The 15,590-nt window shown below is 42.4% G+C and overlaps 1 protein-coding gene across 1 annotated transcript in view; it reads right to left on the bottom strand.

The window, feature by feature from the left end:
• The window catches only part of INPP5A (inositol polyphosphate-5-phosphatase A), a 202,002-nt gene that overhangs the window by 169,097 nt on the left and 17,315 nt on the right, over positions 1-15,590 (bottom strand). Inside the window, exon 3 of the mRNA XM_019471752.1 lies at positions 14,540-14,627. Coding sequence (XP_019327297.1) covers positions 14,540-14,627 — 88 coding nt within the window. The remainder of the gene's footprint in view (positions 1-14,539; positions 14,628-15,590) is intronic.

Raw genomic sequence — 15,590 nt, 5'->3', positions numbered from 1 at the left:
AGTGGGCATGGCAGTGTTAGGTTAATGATTGGACTTGATGATCTTAAAGGTCTTTTCCAACCTAAACAATTCTGTGATTCTATGATTCTGTAAATGCTTCTCCACTAATCATAAAAGATGAAAAATGCACAACCTGAGTAGTCAAACTAGAAGAACACAAAAGACTATCTGTTGCACATGCACTTCTAAATACCACATGCAAACCCAGTCTTAGCAACATTCAAGAGCATTTAGCCCCCAGCTTCAACTCCCACCTGACAGGAAGGGAATCCTGTATAGGACTATAGGAAACTTTGGTCTACAAAGGATTTGCGGGTAATCTGGGAGTAATGCCAGTCTGTTCTAGAATGAATGTTCAGGGTTAATTTAGTTCATTCAGAAATCAGATTTTATATTTTTTCCCCACAAAATCTTCTGTTTATTTGGAAAAGGTGGGATAAAATGAAACCCACCCAAAACTCCTTTACACTTCGATACTGCACAACCAAAGGAAGGGAACTGATAACAATATATCCCTTCCCAACCTGGACTTCTACTACCCACCTCTGGAGACCTAGTATTCCATTGATTTGAAAAACAAAAGCTTGAGATCTAAATAATTTTGTTACACATTTATTTATGTTAGTAAATTACCATAAAACTAGCAATCTGTGTTCAGGGTAAAGGACAGAATTGAGACAACAAAGATGTTCCTGATACAGTGAGCCACTTAGAAAACAGCAATATTTGAAATTGTTTGGACAGAAGCAGCAGACTCTTAGCCAGACTTCATGAGCAAAAAATCACTAAATTTGTCAAAATGACTAAACCTCACATTTCCATCTTTTTCTCTTTTGTTTTATATGCTTTGCATGTCAGACAAATTATCAGGAAAATACTCCTTGTGTGACATTTCATTGCTTAATGCTTTACTGGTGCAGTAAAACAAGACAACTGCAGAAATTATAGGAAAATAAATTTGTAATTTCTTCCTCATTTAGCCGTTTTTGAAGCTCGTGTATAGGAAAGTCATTAATGTTATGTCCTCCTATCGATGTTCCAAGCCTTTCAAGGGATAACTAATGTTTTTTCTATACTCCTCCATGTGGCCAGTTAAATTAGACACATTATTTCTGTGCTGTTAGAGAACACTGATCAATAGACACTTGGAAAGCCCTCTAAAACTAAGTGGAAACACTTCCTCAGTGTCAAAGGGTTCTAGTTTGGGTTTGTACATTGTAAACATTGTTAAATTTAACAGAGTAGTAAGTGTGTGTCTGTGGCATTTTAATACTAGCATCAAAATCTCTGAACGTTAATTTCTCTTTAAAAGTACCGTATGACATGTGGTATGCATTGACCATCATCATGGTGGTTTCATGAAGGGAGACACTACTACCTCTCCATCAGTGCTAGGCATTTTTTAACTGGCTTTTCTCATTGGGAATTACTCCACTGCCTAAACTCCTTAGGCCCCTGCTCGCAGAGCCTGCAGGTTTCAGCACAACTCAACTTCACTGAGAACTGTGCAGTTTTTTATTAATCTTTTTTCCCTTGGAAATTGGGCTGCTTACTGCCTTTTCACATCAATAGTAGCATCTTGATATTATGATTAGGTGGTGTAATACAACAAAATCTTTTCCTCCTATCCATTTGTTTTTAATTGTGAAAAATTAGATGCATTTCCAAGCCTTTTTGAAATGTTTAGCTGGTAAGCTATGCAGTGAAACCTGACTGCCACATGCTATTCATAGAAAGGAAGTGAGCAGACTCATGTATTTCTTTCTTTTTGGCTATGAATACTGCATTATAACATTATTTGAAACACTAATAAACCCATTAGTTTATATCAGTAAATAGTATACGTATTATTTTTCTACAGAGTCATGCTGCTCTTATTTAAAAATTAATTCAATGCCTCAGACAAACACATTAGCAAGTTTCTTAAACAGCATTTCATAATTTCTTAAGCAATTATTTTCACATTTTCCAGTCTCACATCTTTTCTTGAAAGCCAAACCTGTTCCAAATCAAACATTTTGTTTGTGCAAACAAAATTCCTCACACGCATTACTTGAAAAGAGCTGTTAATAAAATCGTGGCTATGCTAGAGCAATGTATAAATGGTCCTGCCCTTAGCCCTACCGCATAAATGCAAACAAGATATCCGATTGCCCAATACTTTAGTAATTTAATTTTTTTTTTCTGTGGAAAGACAAAACCTGACAACTGTGCCCCCAGATTTCTAAAGGGGACCCACGTGAGGCTTTGCAAACTTCAAATTAAAACATTTACTATACTATTTAGCCAGATCTTCAGTTATTTCAGTGGATACTACTGTTTTTCATTACTGTTCTTCCTGTTCCATTAAATATTCAACACCTTCCTGAGCACTTAGCGAACCTTTACACAAAACATGCTCAAACCCTCAGCCCCGAAGAGGAGCACACTTTTGTCCTGGCCTGCAGCAGAAGTGCAAGGGCTGTCAGCGGGTGGCCCAGCTCTCCAGCTGGAGAGGGGCCGGGGACCTGCTGGCGGGCACAGGCCCCCAACAGCAGCTGGGTGTTTGGACACTGGGGACAACGGCAGGGCCGCTGAGCAATGCCTCCACAGTCCTAAGAGAAGGCTGGAAGGATTCCTGTATTTTAGAAGGGAAGGGTTAGGTCTGAGTAAATATACTTTATAGCATTTAAATGTTTACCAACATACGTTCACCAGATGTGCAGAATGCAGTCATGTACTGAAACACAGTGAGCAGCTGCCTGCAAATCACTAATGTGAAAAGTTATTAATCTTTGGCCACAAATCACTTGCGGATGAGCTGCTAACAATAGATACCAAGCAGTACTCTGCTATCCTTTCTGCTTTTTGGAAAGGTCCCTCACCCCCACTCCAGCCTGGCCAGGAGAGCGCTTACAAGTAAACACGGGTAGGGAAACACGGCATCTGCTTCCCCAGCGCCGATCAGGGAGCCAGACCAGCCGAGTGCCACAGCACCAAGCTCACAGCAGCGACCGCACGCAACGAGGCAATGTTCGCGTCTCTGGTCTGGCGCAGTTCTGCTGCACCCAGCGCTACCCAGCACGCAGTGTGGGGGTCTCGGGGACAGACAAACTGCAGACTGGGTGCAGTGATGTGAATCTACTCCTCATGTGCTCAGGGAGGGGGGGTGGATGCCACAATCGAAGCTGCAAGCCTTGTGCCTGTACTAGGACAGCCTTTACTCTGCAGAGCCTGTTCTCAGCTCCTCTGCCAAGAAGGTTTTCTTCCTTTCACCCCAAGAAGATTTGCTGTGCTCTTGGACTTCAAAGAAACTTTGCTAAAATAAAATAAAATGAAAGGCCTGAAAATGGGACTTTTATTCCATTCACAGTAAGTGAAAAATCTCTATTAGCCATGTTTTCTCTCAAAATTCTTTACTATTTGCACGCAACAAATTTACATATCAAACTGAATTATATTCACTCTTCAAGGCAGGATTAAGAAGAACAAATTCTAAGTATTATGTACTATAAAAAAAGGAAAAAAGCTAAATAAAACTTGAGAACTGTCATGCAAAAAGCAGGCAGCAAACACTAAGCTGTAAAGGACTTGAGTTAAAGCCTCAGGAATATCTCTGCAGTATCACTGAGCTGTCAGAAGCAGAGTTGTTGAATAAATGGAATATGATTGAGAAGATTTACTGTTTCAATGTATGCATTGAGCCAACCAATAATTCTTTCCGTAAATCTCCGGACAAATTACTTTAAGAAAACACAATAATTAAATATGCAACAAGGCAGAAACAACCAAAAATGCAACACACTCCTACGCTGAAACGAGAGCAGTTCTCCTCCATAGTTTGTTCTCCTCCTCACCAGCTCAGAAAACGCCAAGTGCCATCACAGCCCATGGCCATCACAGTGCCGCAGGTCATCACGTTGCCGGCTGGCCCAGCTGGTGCCAAGGCAAAGCGGAGAGCTGCCCACACAGCCGAGCACCTTCCGACCCACAGCCCAACCCCAGGCTCCGGCGAAAGCCCCAGGTGATCCCACACACAACATGCACCACAGAAAGGGAAACAAAATCCTATAACCACTGTCAAGCGTGAACGCTCCTGAAAAGCAAGGGAGGGCACAGGGGGCCCAAGTGGAAAGGTCCAATTGAGGCGTTTTAGGTTTAATGTCACCTGTACTATTCTCTCCTTCACGGTCCTCAAAACTTGCTGGCTTCCTCTAGCACAAGCAGGGAAGTACGGCTCAGCAGGACCGTGCCTCCACAGCGGACAGCGGTACTGCAGTCCCACACCTCCCACTTGCTGCGGCCCGGTCTGCCCACGCACGCCAGGCTGAGGGCAGGAACGGGTGGCAGGGAGGGTTTGGGACAGGCCTTTGCCCCAGTGCCGGGTGCAGGCCTCTCCATGAGGCGTCCATAGCTGTTCTTCCTCATCCAGGCTCTCCTGATGCGTCTGCACTTCCGCAGAGCTGAGGCCAGGCAGCTGGGGAGCTGCGTCCCGCGCCCGTGGCCTGTACGGTTAATTTTAAACGACCTCGACTCTCGGGAAGTTCTGAACTGAAACACCGATACCAGCGAATGCAAGGCTTGGTGCCACACAAGTGCGGGTGAGTCATGCGCCTCGAAGGTACCTGCGCCCAAGTAACCAACCACCACAGCATGTCTTGCCTTATATGATAGCTATAGTTTAATTAAAAAAAAAAGTTTGTTTTAGCCTCACTTTTCCAACAGCAATTAGAAAGTCTTTTTTAATTTTTAAAAGCTTAGAAATAGTTGATTTCCTCTTGTGTTCGGATACTGTAGTCTATAATTTAATTTCAAATATTTCAGCTGATTTTTAGACATATAGGTTTCTACAAAAACAGGTTATAATTATTCTTTACAAATAATCTCACATTTTTTCTAAACATGTAGTCTCTTGCATGACTGCAGTATGAAATTCTGAATATAAAATCCACAGCCCATAGAAAATGCAATTCCCCATAAATTGTAAATCCATAGCTAATACAAACAGTATAACGATTCTATGTATAAAGAAGCTGCTATATCACCAATTTCCTCAGCACTAGCACATTTGTAAATTGACCCAAGACTGCATTATTGGGCTACCGATCTGTGAAATTTCTCACTGTTTTGTAATTATTCCTCCTCTTCCCATTATACACAAGTGTCAGAAAACAGGTAGAAGATAAGCCATGAAATTCCTCACAGCAAGAAGAACTCTATAGACGTCTTATAGATTTGTTTCAAAAATGCATAGGAAAAAAAGACAAATCAAAAACGGAGGAAGGTACTGCTGTGGCAACGCCTTTCAGATCCCATTTCCCATCCAGCAGAGACTGGAAGCGATTACCTGACAGCCGACTTAGTTCCCTAAGAAATTAAGTGGGAGATTTCATTTCAGGTGGTTGTAAATACATGTCTATGTCACAGAATGACAATACTTATACAACCATTTTTTTCATGATTTTGTCAGAAGCAGTAGGATTAACTTCTACATTCACCAGCTCACTTCATGAACTCATTTTTTTCAATTAAAAAAAGATAAAAGCTAATGAAGAGGTCAAACTTTGTGATGCAGGTTTCAAACAGCTCCCAACTGTGTATTTCATCAAGAATCCTCAAAAACCAGGAAGCTGTAATGGAAAGAGATTCTGTATTACGATGAACAAGATGAAGAAGGAGGTTGCTGGAAGACGTGCAGAAGCAACAAAGTCTTGCCGGGTATTCCCACCAAGTGCGGTAACAAATCTAATCACTGAAAGACACTGCCACCACGAGGCTTCATCTGGCTTTGCATCACTTGTATTTCCGTACAAACAGAGTTTAAATCCTCATTTTCCCATTTACAACTCACCAGAAGGCACTTCTACGCATGGCTATAGATTTGCTTCTGGCATTTTAGGGGCGTTTACAGGGAAGACTAGCATATTTTTCAAATGGCTTTATTCCTTTTATTCTCACCTAGGAAGTGGAATTAGCAGAAAGTAAAAATTAAATAAGTATCCGAGTAGCAAGCACCAACACAAAATCGTGTGCTCCACAGCGTCTCTCAGAGGCTCGCCATGCAGACGTTTGCCTCACATTTCATGGGACGGCGAGGCCCAGGCATCCTCTCACAGCCCACCAGCGTTACACACGTTCCTATGTGCCTGAGTACCAAGAAAAAAATCCTGAAGAACTTGCATAATAAGATTTGTTTAAAAAGTTGTTACTTATTTTAAAATGTTTATACTAACTCATTTCTAAAAAAAACAAAACAAACAAAAAAACCCCCACAAAACAGGCAGGCAGAAGGAAACATTTGATTAGAAATTACATGTGGAGGCTGGTGATGACAAAATACTTGTAAGCTTTTCATATGTGCTTCTTAGAAAAGAGTCTGTGGACGTTTCTTTGTTCCAGAAGATCGTTCCCTGGATGAAACTCATAGGAGTTAATTTCAGGAGAGAGTCTACACAGGCAAGTGACAATCCCTTGGCTCCTCCTGTGGCATGACCTTCCCTTGCAGAACAGCCCTGTCCCCATACATCCCTCCAGGTACAGCATCTCTGCCAGACACTGCTTCTGCCACCTTCTCACCTCGCTGCATGCTGCAGGAACCCAGTGCTGTATAATAAACAGTACTTCGTTTAAGTATTGCTTTTAGGAAATCTGAAATAAGCCCAGGCCTTCTGAAGGACCGGGGGGCAGGAGTACCCAGGAAGCCGCAACAGGATGAGTTCTCTGGAGCTGAACACAGGAAGGAGCATCCTGGTCCTGTAACCTCTCACACCACCACCATTAGTGAGGAGGGCTGTCGAGTCCCACAGACCACCACCCCTACCACAGCGGTGCTAACAGAGGGAAATTAAGAGCCGTGAGGCTGTAATCATACCAACACGCAGACGTGTATTCAGTACCAGGGAGATGTCATTTTATTATGATGCTATGGCTTAAGACCAGAAATGAAGTCCTACTTCTCTAGCTTGGCATATTTTTCAAAGATATCTGTATAAAAACAAAGATATCTTTATAAAAACTCAAGTACAAAATAAAATTCCATGGAAAGGAACGGAGAGAAAAAAGGAGAAGGTGGAAACAGGCTCATGTAATTAGCAGAAGAAAATTCAAACCAAGAATACAGTAAAGGATAAGCTTGGCAAGAAAACATACTCCAAAATCTCCCGCTCGGCAGAGGGCCCCACTGATACATAGCTACAAATTTAAGACTGTTATCAACATCCCAGCTGCACCAGAACTCCTTCTCTTAGCCTTCCCAGAACCCTGAAAGCTGCACTTGCCTCAGCTGGGGCCACAGAGAAGGACATGCTTGGTGCGTATTTAAGCGTGCATTCACAGCCACAGCATGGTGGTACAGCAGCCTCCTCCAAAAAAGGTCCAGTGCACAGAGGGGCTGCGGGGCCAGGCGGCCCCAGCAATGCAGTCTGGTGCTTCAGCTCCACCTCCTGGGGAAAATCTGCCTTTCTGCAAAGACTGAAAATTCCTTAAAATTGTTAATGGAGAAATGGGCTGAGAACTAATCAGGCATGTGAATTCCCCCAATATTCAATTCAATTATGTCTCTCTTCCTAAATCATCTTTTTTATTTAACAAAACTCTAAACTGCCACAGCTAATAAGCTCAGAAGAATCAGTGTACACCATTCATTTCTGGGAACAGGCCGATATTTTCTAAGACCCATTAATAACTATGACAGGATTTATGTACAAGATAAATTCAATTCAATTTCCTTTTTCAATTAATGGCCAATTATTCGAACTCAGCTCAACCAAAAATATTACTCAAATATCATTAATCTAACAAAAATTAACTTTACTATTCTCTCAGGAATGAGAGATACAATTTTAAGGTAAAATAACACACTTGAATAAAATGTTGTCCTTCTGTATTTTTAGGACCACTGCTCACCACTGGAGCCCTCCCAGTCATGCTAGCTCAGGTTATTATTATTAAGGATAATAACTTGAGCAAAGCCCTCTCCTAGATCCTACTGTAGGCCACCCAGTGCTTTATCTAGCTTAGTTTAAGAGTCATTTTACATCTAAAAAACTCCTGGTACAGAGTGCATGGAGTCAAGTAAAAACAATCGGGGGGGGGAGGGAAAAAAAGCATAACCATTTTCTGCACATTATGGCAATGCATGTACTCATTTACCTAGTCTAAGAGAAAATGTCTGTGTTACTGCAGAATTTGAGCATTTCACCTTTTTTTATAGTGTTTATCCTCACTTTATCTTTATTGTTCCCACCTGACCGGTGTAACCCACCCCCCGCATCGAGCCAGCACTGGGCGCTGTGCAGCCCAAGACCACCATTGCACCTCTGCAGTTGCCTGTTCCTGCCCCGCTCCCAGGATAGTGATGCACTGCGTCGGTGGAGGGAGACAGGAGCTGGGTTGGATGGGGATGCCCCCGAATGTGAGTGCACAGGGTGAGTGCACAGGGCGGGGGCAGACAGAGACAGGCAGCCCGAGGAACATGCAGTTCCCCTACACAACACCAAGGATTTGTGCCCCATAAAAGCCCCCGAGTGTTTTCTAGAGACCTGCGCATCAGGAGACCCATGCTTGCTCCCGACAGACCAACACCTTTGTTATCTTCAGCAAGGCAAGCATCTCAGCCTCCATAACCCAACCACAGATTTGGCAAGGGGTGGGGGAATAAAGCCTATCAGAAAAATGGACTATTATCTGCTGTATTCTCCATTAATAAATCTATCTTTGTCCATTTCCTGGGTGGTTATTTAAGGGAAGTTTCATTTCAGTAATTCTCTCACAATACTTGAACTTTGGAAGAAGGTAGCCATGTGAGCGCAGCATCCTCTCTCCTTTCAATTTATTTGTATTAGCAGTGCAAAATAATCTTTGTGGTTTATGGCATTGGTGTTGTTTAAACACATCTTCCTAATGTCAGAAACACTAGTTTCGAAAAGTATCTTTTTGTTTTTTAATTTGAAAAAAATCCGCTATGTAATGAACTAATTACAATGCAATACATCCTTACTAGGAGGAGCAAGTTGAAACTTCAGCACATCAGATGTATAGCCCAACAGCATTTCTTTCATTGCAAAGTTATTTATCGGGCTGAGCAAGCAGACAGGCAATTGAGGATTCTGTTTGTTTTTTAAAAATAAATCTATATTGAGAAGTAAAGCAACTACCCTACTGTGCAGATGCTTCCGCAAATCAGCTAAGAGCTGTAACGACCACACAACTCGTAACATGCTCCCTAAAAACTTGAGGCATGAGCTGGTGACAAGCTTGCTCTCAGAGGTCTGGTTTGCCAGGAGTCCTCAGGATTTGACTTACTGCAATAAAGATTCTCTCTCAACCTACTGAAACCACACGTTCAACACAGCAAGTATGTTTTAAGCTATGCAGGGGTTTCTTCTGCCTTCTTTTAACAATGAAAAAAAAAAAGCATTTGCTAAGCAATATAAAACCTTAATTGAATATCCCAGAAATCAATAAACACAGGGCACCAAACAAAACTAGCTTTGATCTAATTACAATAAAAAAATAACTGATTATACTGACGTTTTCATATAAAAATAATTATGGATTTGATGAAAACATCAATTTATTTCTTGCTGCTATTCAGCTTCAGTGTGAATGCTCTCATTCCAGAATAAAAGTACTTTATTCACAATTAACTTAGGCTACTTGAGAAGTATCAACAGGTAAAAGTTCATCAAATCCAACTATTTTTGAGTAACTCTTCACATAGAAAAGCATTAAGATTTATAATTTACCCCTTACATGAAATATACCAAGTACAGTAAAATTAACAGAGAATGTAAATGCTAGGACATTGGGAAAAATTGATACAACCGCAAAGACCTGCTTTATTAAGAGTGAAGTCCATTGGGTATACTCACAAATAAATAAAACAATTGTACTGAATTTTTCAGCTTCTCAGACTTTTACCTATTTCAGTCTTCTTATATGTGTCTTCTCTCTTCACTAGTTATACATTCTCTAACAGAAACTAAGATTCACCTTCTAGATTACATTTTATATGACCAAAAAAAAGTATCATGGTTTTAAACAGAGATTTACAGGAGGCTGAATTTTGAAAAGCATTGTCAAGCTATTTGAGTATCTGAAAATTTCTGGCTAGCACACGAGTCAGTTTGTCCACACTAGTTTGCTATCAGTATTTCCAGTCATAACTGGAACAGCATCAGAGCTGCCTGTTTAGTTAATCTGAAACTTCTGGGAAGCCATCGTTACGCTTGCAAAGGTTGTCACCCATAAACCTCATTCATAACTGTTGAGGGCTCTTAACTCTGACACTGTCATCTTCCCAGAGCTGATAAGCATTAGCTCTAATGTAGCAGCTTTCTGCCAAGAGATTAATCTTCAGATCACTTTTAAATTTTATAAAACTGTGCATCTCTCAGGTGTGATATGACTTGCTTCATCCATATGCATGTGCGCGCTGCCCCGCACTCCCCGTGAAACCTCTGCTGCAAATGCTCACAACGCTTACCTTAATGAAAGCCTTAGGTCAAGAGTCCCTGCCAAAATCTGACTCTCCCTCTCAACCCTTCCCTTAGAGACTGCAAGGTGACCACCCCACTGGGACCAGAGACCTGCCACGAGCTGTCAGAGGGCCAGTGGCATCTAACACGTTCCCCCAGGCTGTAAACTCGCTGCTCATCCTATGGGCTGGGTTTGTATTTTGTGTGTGTCGTTTAGTAAGTTTTGAGTGGAACAAATTCCCACACAGCTTCATCCTATCACCTATGGCAAAACAAAACCAACCAACCGAACCACAGTTTTCTCCCTAGTCACGACACCTCCCCCTCTCTCCCCACAAATCCCAAACCTAAAACCAGTCTGTTTTATACCAGATTTGGTATACACAACCATAAATGACAAATGCGTGGTATCAAACTTTATTTTTGTCCGGGATGATGCGAAATGAACCGTTTTGATCCTTAATACATAGCAAATTATTAGAGCTTTTAAAACCAAATCACTCCACGACAGACACCTCGTTATCACATTGTTCTTTTATTTCACAACACGCATGTAAAACACGCATCCTAGGTTGCCTTGAACTGGAAGAGAGAGGCTGCATGCTGAAGGGACAGGCTACTGAAAACACTTTCTCAGATCTCACTGTCAGTCCTAACGCAGCCAAGCTGAGTAACTATGGGCAGCAAAATCTGATTTAGCGTTGCAGGAGCCAAGCCAAGGAGAGCCTTACAGAAGAAGTGATGCCAAAACTGCTAGAAAAGGGGATATGAAAGCAGCAGGGGTAAAGGTTAGCCAAACTGCAACTACTTGAGCTTCTCCATCTCTAAAGAAAATAGCATTATACAACAATATATGTGATAAATGTTTATATTTCAAAGACAGAGAGGTAATAATATAATAATTACAAGGCTACCATCTGCTGCCAATTCCGTGCCTTAGAAGGGATGGAAAAAAGCCCATAGAAGTTAAAGAACTTTGCAATCAAACAGAACTAATGAGGAAACAGGGAGATGCATAACATCGTGCGAGCCAAACCACACTGGAGATAAGACTAAAACTTTACCCTAAATGGACACACCACAGTGGTGAAACCCCTGTTCAGACAGTTATCCAATGCATAAGTTATATGCACAGCAAGACTGAACAGAGGAGCTGAAGAACTGCCAGTTCAAATCACATGTGTAAAAAAATCATCTATATGAATCTTTGATTCACGACAGTAGTCTCAGGAACTATGTATGAGGACTGTCAGCATTAAGTGCCAAAAAGTAGACTATAAGAAGTCAGGAAGTTTAAGAAGCTCAATATGAAGGTGTATCCTCTCTCCTTTCTAGGTTTTCTAGCTTTGGTTCCAAGCCACTACTACTAAAAGTCTAACAAGGAAAGTATAAAATATTCCTCTAGCACACAGCATTTTCTCCCGATGATAGTAATATAAAGCGTAATTAAATAATCGCTCGTCTTCTGGTTTTTTCCCTTTTCCACACTGAACTGATTCAGCTCTAAAAGGTTCTTAAAGGTTGGAAAGAATGACAGACAGAAAAAAGCCAGAAACATCATTCTGTGAGTCACCTCCATCTTTTCATTATGCTTTTAAAAATTCTGATGCAAGAACTGGATGCCAGAACACCCATACTGCCTTCACTAAGTCTGTATACAGAGACAAAGTCACCATCTTTCTTACACTCCTTCTCCACTAGCTACACTTTCAAAGATCGCTTTCCTTCTTGAGCTACAGCACTGCAACGGGAGCTCGTTTCTAGTCTGTCCAACAGAACCTCTAAATCCTTTCCAGAACTGCTCCTTCCCAGACAGGGAGTCCCCTCTCTGCTGGAGACACCTTACCAACTCACACTGGTACTACGCTCATCATTATTTCCCAATAACTTTGTTATTTTTTTATTCTATCGGCAGTGCTTTTACACTCACTTCCAGGTTACTAATGCAGACGAGCCTACACCTGAAAAGATCTGAGGGCTTCTATGGAAAATGCCCTCCCTCCTATGATTGTCTCCATTTGAGACTGGTGGAGCCATTTCCTAGCCACTCAACACCGCTTTACTGGTACAGGTAGCGTTATTTACAAACAGCCTGTCACGTGGGACTACGTTAAACACCTTTACAAACCTGTTTTATATCTTTACAGTTACTAGCTCAACAGAGAATAATTTAATCAAATAATAAACACACGTTTGGTTAGACTATTTTCCATGGAAAATAATATTTGTACAAGCAGTCTTTTTATTTTCCCCCTGTATTGACTGAATATGTTGACAGAATTTCTTTTTCCAGGAAGGCCTAGCTTTCGTAAATACAGGATGAAAGGAAAGAGATATGCAAAGTAATATTTATGACAGGAAAGGGAGAATCACAAAGGTGGCTGGGGAATACTGCAAGAAAACATAGTGCCTAGAAAATAATGCTAGTATGTGAAACAAGAAACCACATTATTTCTTGAATTAGGAACTTTGCAAAATACAGAGTTCTTCACAGAGACGCAAACAGCACATGCTCTACGTCTAGGATTGCTGTCAACCTCCTTAAGAGCCTTTTTATCCACCATAGTAGCATCAAAAATAAATGTACCTCATGTTAAATAAAATAACTTCCATACTATAAAGTATTGTGACAATCTTTTAAAAAAAGCTACAGATATTTTGTTATAGGTTGCATTAGTCTTCTATACTGCGTTTTCCAAATTAAGATCACAGATGACTATCCCTTTTTCCCATAATCACAGAAAAGTCTAGGTCAAAAGAGACCTCTGGAGATTATCTGGTCCGACCCTCTGCTGAAAGCAGATCAGGTTATGCAGAGCCCCTGATAGCTCTTCTCACCGTATCAGGAGGTCCACCACAGCCCTGTGGCGGGACCCCTGCGGGGTCTTCATTAGTGAGCAGGTTCATCCGGATGGAGCTCTGAGCTATAAGAGACTCTAAAAGATGCAGTTCTGTCCTACTGCCCTTCATCTGCTGGGGCTTCCTGAATGTCTTCAGCATGCAATTTTAACACTGCTGATGCGAGATTTGTCCCACTAAGGCTCAGTAAAGCTGATAATCTTGTTTTTCTCCTCTTTGATGAGAAAGAGAAGAAAATCCTGATTACCTCTCCTCCAGTTCCACGTTACCTGGGCTCCTAGCTAGAGTCATTAAAAAATTAATAAATAAAAGCCTTTCCAGGTTCTTATTCCCCTAGGTTATATGCTAACAAGCTGTGATTTGTGTGCGTGCTGGGGGTTTGGTTTTTCCTTGTTTGAACTGCATGTCCCAGCTGCTGCCTTCGGCTGCCAGGCAGCACCAGCTCACACACAGGGAGCAGAGCCCCAGCAGGCACCGGGAAGCCTGGCAAAAGGGCTCCTCAGGGCAGCCGACTGCCACCAAGCAGTACCCAGGGGGAAAAGGAAGCTGCTGTCCTGGAGAGAAGGGAAACATCACTGATTCATCTCTAATGGGCTGTTCTTTCTGGTACAATCTAGCAGTAATCACCTAAATAAACAGCAGACCTGTTCGCACATTGTACAGTCGTGGCAATAACCATATGATCACTTCTGCTCCGCATAAAAGGCGACTGCACACATGCTTTTACATTTACCTAAACATCGCTTGCATACTAGTGGAAACTTGTGCTCTGGCTCTTCTCACGATCCCACAGGTGAGCGAGCCTGTGAATCAGCTCTAGAGATTCGTAACACAAGTCTTGAACGCTTGCCAAGCCCTGTCGCCAGCTAATCACGCTGCAGAGCTGGCACCACCTCAGACTGTCAGACAGTAACACGTTTTCGTGAACGGAAGGTAATTCTGATCCACCAAGAAGGTTAATTGTTAGAGGGGAAAAAAACCTTAGACAATAATTTTTAACAAAAGACTTTCCGTGCATTCTGACATTCTACTCATTTTTAAATGGATGCACTTCTGCAATATCAGCATTTACATGTCCTACAAAGTAAACGCTCTTAGTAAAGATGTAATTCTCATCATGACGGAAACAGCTCACACCGCCACACCAATCAAAAAACCCCAAAGAGTTTAACAGAAGAAATTCACCATTTGTTGAACTAAACTTGTGAAAGAAAGAAATTTACCGTGAAATGTTCCTGTGATTTATAGTTCTCATCCAGGTAAACTCGAGCTCTGTTGTAGTCTTTCATCGCATCACTTGATAACAATTCTCTAAAAGAGAAAAAAGAGATTGAAAATATAAAGGGAGATGCAAAGATACTATATTGCTTTAGTATCGTTCTCTGTACTGTAATGTCCCCAGTATCACCCAAAGGAACTACAGGCCTTCATCTCACTTTGGTGTGAACTTCAGGGATGAAAGTTTCCTGTGGTATAGCCACCTGCCTGCAAGCTTTGGCGTTGACCACATCAGCTACACTTTCAACATGAGTCATGAAATTCTTAAGTACCATTTGGACACAGCTGTGAAGGACTCAAGATTCTGAAGACCACAAAAGTCCATAAAATTGGGCGATTCGTGCTAAAGGCTCCATGGTCTCAACTTTAGAGCTTAACTTTCCTGAACCCCGTTAATGTGCTGGCAGGCGTAGTCAGTTCATTGCAGGGTGACAACAGGTTTTTGCTTCGATGGAGACCGGGGTCTCTAAAAGCAGCAGTTTGAGGAGTCTGTCATTTGCGAGTTGTAAACGGTGCTGCTTGAGGTACTCCTGCAGGCAGCTTTAAGAAACTGGGTGCGTCTGAAGGTGGTAAAGGAGAATGAAGGTCACAATCCTTTGGTGTTTGGATGAATTTTGGTACAGCAAAACGAGGCCCCAGCACGGCTATCTTCTGAAAGCCAGACACACTTCCGCCATGCCCTGTGACCCAGCGGGCCATCTGCTCCGCGCTGGCCACGGTTCCTCACGCTGTGACCGAGCTCCACCTTCCCCACACACTGGTGGGGACCGAGCAGGGCGACAGGACGACCCTGCTGCACAAGCCAGGGGCAGGCCCGGCGCACCCGACCCGCGCAACGATGCCCGTGTCAACGCTCGCTGTTCTAGAGAAGCCGCTCGCTGCAGATCGCGTCCTTCGCTGTGCAAGCATGACACCGGCCGGACACCGGGGGGAGAGGGGCGGCGCTGCCGCCGCACAGCCCGCGCTCACCGGCGCCGGCAGGCACTGCGCCTCCCG

The sequence above is a fragment of the Aptenodytes forsteri genome, unplaced genomic scaffold, assembly GCF_000699145.1.
Source record: "Aptenodytes forsteri isolate BGI_AS27 unplaced genomic scaffold, ASM69914v1 Scaffold15, whole genome shotgun sequence".
Taxonomy (NCBI): Eukaryota; Metazoa; Chordata; class Aves; order Sphenisciformes; family Spheniscidae; genus Aptenodytes; species Aptenodytes forsteri.
The sequence above is the reverse complement of the archived record's forward strand: the minus strand, read 5'-3'. Positions and strand labels throughout refer to the sequence as shown.